Source organism: Palaemon carinicauda, chromosome 2 (genome assembly GCF_036898095.1).
Source record: "Palaemon carinicauda isolate YSFRI2023 chromosome 2, ASM3689809v2, whole genome shotgun sequence".
Classification (NCBI taxonomy): domain Eukaryota; kingdom Metazoa; phylum Arthropoda; class Malacostraca; order Decapoda; family Palaemonidae; genus Palaemon; species Palaemon carinicauda.
The window spans coordinates 116262905-116271400 of record NC_090726.1 but is presented as its reverse complement, the minus strand read 5'-3'; the positions used below and the strand labels follow the sequence as shown (position 1 = coordinate 116271400).

At 41.6% G+C, this 8496-nt stretch overlaps 1 protein-coding gene across 1 annotated transcript; it reads left to right on the top strand.

Moving 5' to 3' along the window:
- The first annotated feature begins 584 nt into the window (after positions 1 to 584).
- On the top strand, positions 585 to 6455 carry LOC137626613 (serologically defined colon cancer antigen 8-like). The gene is made up of 2 exons (XM_068357634.1): positions 585 to 937; positions 971 to 6455. Exons 1-2 carry the CDS (start codon positions 585 to 587, stop codon positions 1839 to 1841), a joined length of 1224 nt encoding a protein of 407 aa, XP_068213735.1. The 3' UTR covers positions 1842 to 6455.
- The last annotated feature ends 2041 nt before the right edge of the window (positions 6456 to 8496 follow it).

The following is an 8496-nucleotide window of genomic DNA, read 5'->3' as shown; positions in this document are numbered from 1 at the left end:
TAATGTAGGTTAACTATTAATGGGATTTATGTGTATTGTGGGGATGGGAAGTTTTACCTAGATTTGTATAAAGAGGGGTAGAGTTAAGGTTCCAAGACTTTCTTGTTCTTTTCTGTCAGTCAATGTAATTGTGTAATTTGTCGGGTGAATGGTAGTTTGCGAGGTTATTCTTTCCTTTTACTGTTGTCTTGCCTTTCCGTGTCGTTGTTGATGAATGGGTCCTATGTGTTTGTTGTACTGTGCTTGTGGTTTGATATCTTCCTGTGCTTGTGGTTTGATATCTTCCCATTTAAAGTGATTTTCTGTGTTATTTTGCTTGTAAATAAATATTCAATATGACTCTTGCAGTGTTTTATGATTACCCACTCCTTTAATATCACTGTTACATATTATTGCTAGCTCTGGCTATGAAGAAAACTTAAAGAACTTGGCCCTCACTGGGTCCGTGCGTAACATTTGGCGACCTTGCCAGGATCCTGTAAAACTAGTATTTTCAGGATCCCCAGAGCGTATGTAATTGTATGTAAACAAATAGTGAAGGAGGTGGTAATTATCAGTTTCGCTAGTTATATTTCTTCAACAAAATGACTGATACAGAGGAAGTGGCTGGGTTTAATGTTTCGGAGTTTTTCCATAGTCCTGATTGGGAGGAGGAGATAGGTGATCTTAGTAAGAGCCATTTAATGATAATTGGTGAATATCTTGGGTTGCCTATTGTCGCAGGTGTGAAGAAAGGGAGTTTGTTGCTTCAGGTAATGAAGGCTATGCAAGGTAGAATAGCAGGTCCTAGTTTAGCTGAACCAGAGTCAATTAAGGATAAGATAGCTTTGCAAAAGATAGAAATGGAAAAGTTGAAGTTACAGTTAGAAATGGGTAAGACTGAAGTAGCTAATAGGGAAAGAGAGAGGCTTCATGAGAGGGAACGGGAAAAGCTTAGGTTAGATCAGGAAAAAGAATTGGAAAAGCTTAGAATAGCGCAGGAACAGGTGAGAGTAGAACAGGAAAAGCTTAGAGTAGAACAGAAAAGGGCTAGATTAGAGTACGAGAGAGAACAGGAGAAGGTTAGGTTAGATCAGGAAAGAGAATTGGAAATTAGGAGAATGGAACATGAATTACAGGTACTTTGGCTGAAGCGACCAGAAGCGGAAGATAGGTTTAATATTGGCAGCGCAATTAAGCTGGTACCAATATTTAATGAATCCGATGTCGCAGAATTTTCCTCTGCATTCGAAAAATTAGCGAGAAAACCGAGTTGGCCTGAATCAATGTGGACTACCTTAGTTCAATGCAGATTGATCAGTAAGGCACAGAAGGTTTATGCAGCGCTAAGTGAAGAGACGAGTGCAGAGTACGAACAGGTCAGAGAGATAATATTGAAAGCTTATGAACTGGTACCGGAGGCGTTCCGTCAACGCTTTCGTAACTTGCGTAAACTGTATAACTGCACATTTGTTGAATTTGCCAGAGAGAAAGTAAGTGCGTTTTTAGATTGGTTAAAAGCGAAGGGTATTAATGATTTTGAAAGTTTAAAGGAACTAATATTAATTGAGGAATTTAAAAATCACATTGGGATGGAACTTAAAGTACATTTAGAAGACTTGAAATTGGAAACTATAGAAGCGGTAGCGGTTGCTGCGGATGAATATACTTTATCGCATAAGTCAGTAAATCGTTTTTCATCGAGACTCGATAAATGGGATAAAGGTAAGAAGGGCGAGAAAGCAGCGGTAACGTCTGGTAAGTCGGATGGAGGGAGTTCTCCAAAGAAGGCAAAGTCATCACCAAGTAGGGGTGGAAGTGAAATCATTTGTTTTTTTCTGCAGGAAAAAGGGCCATGTTAAGGCTGATTGTACTGCCTGGAAAGGGCAGGGTAAGTCAAAGCCGGTAGGCTTGATTGGTAAGGTTGCTGGGAGCAGGTCCCAGGTAAGTAGTTGCTTCAGTAAGAACGTCGCAGAAGGCGAGGTTTTCGCTAAAGACCGGTCAAGGTCTGGAAGGCGGGTGAGAATACTACGGGACACTGGCGCGGCCCAGTCGGTAATCTTACGGTCCTCATTGCCCTGGGACTTCAGAGAGGAGGAGCCAGAGTATGTAGTATTAGGTGGATTTCCTAATACGGTAGTAGCGTGTCCTCTGGGTGAGTTTTGAGTAGACTCAAGGTGGATTAATGGACCTATGAAGTTGGCAATGGTGGATGTATTACCCGTAAGCAATGTTGATATTGTGTTGGCTAACGATATAGAGGCAGGTACGGTATGTGATTGACGGGTTGTGCAATGTCGGTATGCTGACCCCGTTAGTGAAATTGAACCGGTAATGGTTGTGACTCGCTCGGCAGCACACTCATCTGGGATAGAGGATGAAGAGTTAGGCTTGGATAGTCTAGAGGAGCTGTCAAAGGGAGGGGTTTATGGGTTAAGTGCTTCTGCAAGTCCTAGTCTGGTCTCTGAGTGGGATAGCTCAGTAGGGTGGGATAGGGAATCACTTAGGTTAGCTCAGAAGGAGGAGTTTGGAGAATTAGGAGTGGAGGTAGACTCTGATTTGAGTAGACCTCGGTATCTGTGGGAAGACGGCATCCTACTGAGGGTGAGTAGGTCAACTATGGTTCCGTCTGATGATTGGGAGGTAAGGAAACAGGTGGTAGTGCCCCATAAATATAGGGACAAGATTTTATGGTTGGGACACGAGGATGTGTTCGCAGGTCATTTTGGAATTGGAAAGACTTTTAGGAAAATAGCTGAACACTTTTATTGGCCAAAGATGAGATCTGAGGTAAAGAGGTTTATTAATTCTTGCAAAACTTGTCAACTGGTTGGTAAACCCAATCAGAAAATCCCTAAGGCACCTTTAAAACCTATTCCAGCAGTAGGGGAACTTTTTCAGGAAATTTTGATTGACATTGTAGACCCATTGCCTAAAACCAGCAGTGGTAATCAATACATACTAACTATAATGGATCGAATGTCTAGGTGCCCGGAAGCAGTGCCCTTGAGGAGTTTTAAGAGTAAGCAGGTCATCAATGCATTGACAAACTTCTTTTCCAGGTTTGGTTTGCCCAAGACGATTCAATCTGATTGCGGGACTAATTTTACAAGCGATGATTTTTGTAAAAGTTTACAGGAGTTTAAGGTTCAACATATCAGGTCATCGCCTTACCATCCAGAAAGCCAGGGACAGATTGAGCGATTCCATCAGACGCTGAAATCAATGTTAAAAAAAATTTGTGGGGATAATCCGGGAGGATGGGATAAAGTTCTCCCGTATTTACTTTTTGCTTTTAGGTCTGTACTAAGTGATGTAATGGGTTTCACCCCCTTTGAATTAGTTTTTGGTCACAAGGTAAGGGGTCCCTTGGATGTGATAAGAGAGAGTTGGGAGAGGAGTCACCCTAACGTAAGCTTGATAGAGTTCTTGAGAGAGTCCAGGAGTAAGTTAACTAAGGCATGGGAATTTGCTATGAATAATCTAGTAATTGGTCAGGGGAAGATGAAGGAAAAGTAAGACGTAAAGACCAGAGTTAGGGAATTTCAGGTTGGAGATAAGGTACTTGCTCTGCTGCCAATTCCAGGAAATCCCTTAACAGCAAAGTTTACAGGTCCATGGAGGGTTGCAAAGGTAGTTAGTAGTCTTAACTACCTGATAGAAACACCAGACAGGCGACGTAAGTATCAACTATGCCATGCAAATATGTTGAAACCTTTTGTTGAGCGTGAGAGTAAGGAACCCATCTTATTACTCAATAGGGTTGAGCCTAGTGTTGTAGGTCTCGGCATTGATATGCCATGGCCCAGAAATAATCAGGAAATGTTAAGTAATTTGTCTGGGAATTTGCTACACCTAGAAAGGGATCAGAGGGAATCTGTGGTAAATTTATGTGAATCTTTTCCAGAATTATTTCAGGATTCTCCAGGGCTTACCAATGTATTGAGTCACGATGTGGAAGTGGGAAATGCTAAGCCCATCAAGCAAGCCCCCTATAGGACCAATCCAGTAAAAAGAAAGATTATTGATAAGGAAGTAGAGTATATGTTGGAGCACAATTTAATTGAAGACAGTAATAGTCCATGGTCTTCTCCTGTAGTCTTGGTGAAGAAGGAGGGAGGTGAGTACCGGATGTGCTTTGATTACAGGAGAATTAATGCAGTCACTGAGGCTGACAGCTTTCCTCTTCCTCGAGTAGAGGACTGTATTAATGAAATAGGGAATGCTCAGTATATTAGTAAATTTGACTTGTTAAAAGGATACTGGCAAGTTCCATTGACTAAGCGGGCTAGGGAGGTATCCGCATTTGTAACGCATGAAGGGTTATATGCCTGTAATGTTATGCCTTTTGGCATGAAAAACGCCTCTGCTACATTCCAGCGTTTAATGAATAAGATTGTGGGTAGACTGGAAGGAGTAGTGGTCTATATTGATGATATCATAGTGTATAGCCATGATTGGGCTACACACTTAAAGAGAATGGAGAAACTGTTTGTTAAGCTCAAGCAAGCTGGGTTGGTGATTAATTTGGCAAAGTGTGACATAGCAAAGGCGAAGGTAGTTTACTTGGGACATGAAGTAGGTCAGGGTAAAGTACTACTAAAGTCTGAAAATGTAGAGGCAATTGTAAATTTTCAGGTGCCGGATAACAAGAAAGCCATTCGCAGGTTTCTGGGAATGATAGGATACTATAGAAAATTTATAATTAATTTTTCCCAAATAGCTAATCCTTTAACTAAATTATTGCAGAAAGGAGTGGAATTCCAGTGGTCGAGCGCATGTCAAGAATCGTTTGATAAGTTAAAATCCACCTTATTAACTAATCCAATTTTGAAAGCCCCTAATTTTCAAGTACCATTCAAGTTGGCAATAGATGCCAGTGATGTGGGTGTTGGAGCTGTCTTGTCGCAGGTGGAGGACCAGGTAGAACATCCAGTGGCTTTCTTCTCAAAGAAATTAACTAAACCACAACAGAGTTATTCCACCATAGAGAAGAAAACCTTGAGCCTGATTCTCGCTCCTGAACATTTTGAGGTTTATCTTTCCAGCTGCAGGACACCGATTGAAGTCTGGACAGATCATAATCCTTTAACTTTTTTGAAAAAGTTTAAGTCACAATCAGAGATTGTGTAGGTGGAGCTTATTGTTGCAGGAATGGAGTCTGGATATTAAGCACATCTCTGGAAAAGAGAATGTTGTTTCAGATGCCTTATCCCGCTGATTTCTTGTGATAATGAAATTTTTCACATTTCAGGAGATTGTTTTTTTTTTTTTGTTATTGTTAGGATGACACTAGTTAAAGTATTAAAATCATTAGTGTTCAGATTATATTTTGAAGGGTAAAGTAACTAGCTAGTTTTGATAAACTAAATAGGGGTTGCTTTGACTTGAGACTTTATCTATCAATTTTTATTCCATAAAGATTTTTATTTAAGGGGGGAAATGTAACAAACTTTACCGGGGATTTTGGTTAATTTATCTTAATTGATAAAGTAATTTTTTGAGTGTCACCTAAAGTCACTTTAATTTAATTTTCTTTTCATCGCCATCTAGTGGTTGATGTATTAGGCTCTAAGATTGGTACGTCACCCATGGAATGTTTTGTTTTGTTTTCCATGTTGACTGTTTGGGAGTGTTGGGCGAAGTGACGAGGGACCTTTTATTGGAGGTAAATGGGAGTGAGGAAATAGCTGCCATCTTCAAACTTGAAGATCTCACCGTGAGTTGGCTCTTCAACCGCTGGAGATTACTAGTGGGAGTGATCCAGTGTCTTCAGTGAAGGAGGCGGTGAAGGATTTGATAGCCGCCTTTGGAGGAGCAGCTCAGCAGCAGTTAAATGCTATCACTTTCTCCTGAGCATGGTGAGGGTTTGCTGTAATTGTGTGTGTTACCAGCGGGGAGAAGGACTCTCCACGGACCAGAATCCATCACTACTGTACCCGTTAAAGCTGAGACCTATCTTCCTTTTGGTAAGGGTAGTGATTTTGGTTTGCCTCCATTTCATCTCTGAAGGAGTAGAGGGCGGCGCCTTTAGTGATTTTTCACCGCTGTTTGTGTTGCGCTACGCGGTTAGCGTAAACAAAGTCTCGTCCATGATTGGTCCTCGGACTTTATTAGTCTTTCAGTGAACTCCTACATCAGGAGTTTTTATTTTTGTATTAATGTAGGTTAACTATTAATGTGATTTATGTGTATTGTGGGGATGGGAAGTTTTACCTAGATTTGTATAAAGAGGGGTAGAGTTAAGGTTCCGAGACTTTCTTGTTCTTTTCTGTCAGTCAATGTAATTGTGTAATTTGTCGGGTGAATGGTAGTTTGCGAGGTTATTCTTTCCTTTTACTGTTGTCTTGCCTTTCCGTGTCGTTGTTGATGAATGGGTCCTATATGTGTTTGTTGTACTGTGCTTGTGGTTTGATATCTTCCCATTTAAAGTGATTTTCTGTGTTATTTTGCTTGTAAATAAATATTCAATATGACTCTTGCAGTGTTTTATGATTACCCACTCCTTTAATATCACTGTTACATATTATTGCTAGCTCTGGCTGTGAAGAAAACTTAAAGAACTTGGCCCTCACTGGGTCCGTGCGTAACATTATACTGTATATACTGATTTACATGAAAATTACAGTTAAATGAATGACGAAAGTTTTATGTTATTTACATACATTTATTTAAACCTACAATAGAATATTTACTCTATTCCAGACAACCTTTGTAAGATAGCTCCCCCCAAAAATGATTATTCATTCAGGACCTGAATCCACCAATTCAGTCAGAGATAAATAATCTGCAACCACATTGTCTTTACCTAATATATGCTATACATTAATAAAATATGGTTGCAAACATAATGACCACCTAGTTAATCTTTGATTATTATTCTTCATCTAATTAACGAGAGTTAAAGGATTGTGATCCGAGTAAACTGTAATTTCTTCATTCTGTGGTCTGTTCACTTAAACTTCAAACTTGCCTATTGCTGTGACTAGTGCTATTGTTCCTTTTCCACTGTGGTGTAGTCTCGATGATGCTTCTTCGGCTTCAACGACATAAAACAAACAGGGTGAAGAATTCCTTCCTTGCCTTTGTGACGGGCCACAAGTAGGTTGTGACTGAAGGGTGAGATGAATGCAACTGAGTAACTTTATTACGACACATGGAGTATATATACACGCAAGGTCCCGGTAAGGTCACAAAATATAGACATGCTATTTCTTGTCAAACCGGCAACTGGTTCTGTTAACAGTTATCAATGGAATATTCAGACCAGTTAAAACAGGTTACTGTTCGTGCGAGGGGAGAGCGAAGATACAAAGGATAATATATACAAAAAAGAGAAATGACGTTACTATGTACGCTCGTGTGACACACGGGTGGTACATGGCTCTCCCCTAAAAATGGCATACTGTACATGTTAAATAGGGTGTCCTGATCTAGAAAGGTGAACTGTAGGCGGCTCATCTGGCAGAAGATAAGCAGGTTTTAGACGATCAATGGAGACCCAGTCTTCTTTGCCACGAATGTTTAGTAGGAATGCTTTCGGATTGCGTCGGATCACAAGGAAAGGCCCCGTGTAAGGGGGCGTTAGCGGTGGCTTGCTAATGTCTTTGCGTAGGAAGACATGCGTTGCAGAGTGCAAGTCTGTCGATGTGTGATGCTTTGCTGGGGGCTTATAAGTCTGGCGGCATGGAGTAAATTTTCTCACGACGTGACGTATGCGCTGGAGGTCGTCGTCAGAGGTTGCAGAAGGAAAAAATTCGGCAGGGAGGCCCAACGGGTCGCCATACACCATTTCAGCTGCCGACACGTCCAGGGTGTCTTTAGGAGTGGTCCCTAGTGCCTGGAGGACGCAGGGTAGCTGAGTAAACCAGTTGGAGTCCTTGCAGTGGAACATCAAAGCTGCTTCGGGGGTGCGATGAAAATGTTCAACCATTCCATTGGCTGCTGGGTTGTAGGCAGTTGCCTGATGTAGGGTGATGCCCAGGAGATTCACTGATGATGTCCACAATTGAGAGGGGAAAGTGGTACCCCTGTCAGAAGTAATATGCTTAGGGATACCAAATCTTGCTATCCATCCTGAGAGTAAGGCAGATGTACATGAGGCGGACATTGCAGTTTCCATGGGAATGGCTTCAGGCTAATGAGTGGAGCGGTTGATGACAGTAAACGGGTAACGATGTCCTTGTGATGTCGGTAGAGGCCCTACAACGTCGACGTGAATGTGGGCAAAATGAAGCTGAGGTTGAGGAAAGGTGCCCACTCCTGAATTCCTGTGTTGATGTACTTTGGAAGTTTGGCAAGAAGTACAGATGCGGACCCAATCCTTAGCATCCTTAGTAATGCTGTGCCAAATTAACTTCGTCTTCAGCAGCTGTGCAGTAGAAGGGCATGAGGGATGTGAAATCAAACCCCTGTCGGCGCATGGGAGCAGGAATCCATGGTCGTGGTCTACCAGTACTGACGTCACAGAGAAGGGTGGTGTTGGAGTCGTCGAGGGGGAAGTCTTCCCAATGGAGG

Coding starts and splice junctions, on each gene's coding strand:
- LOC137626613 (XM_068357634.1), top strand. CDS start 585: ATGACTGATACAGAGGAAGTGGCTGGGTTTAATGTTTCGGAGTTTTTC. Junction 938..970: donor AGGGAACGGGAAAAGCTTAG/GTTAGATCAGGA, acceptor GGAAAAGCTTAG/AATAGCGCAGGAACAGGTGA.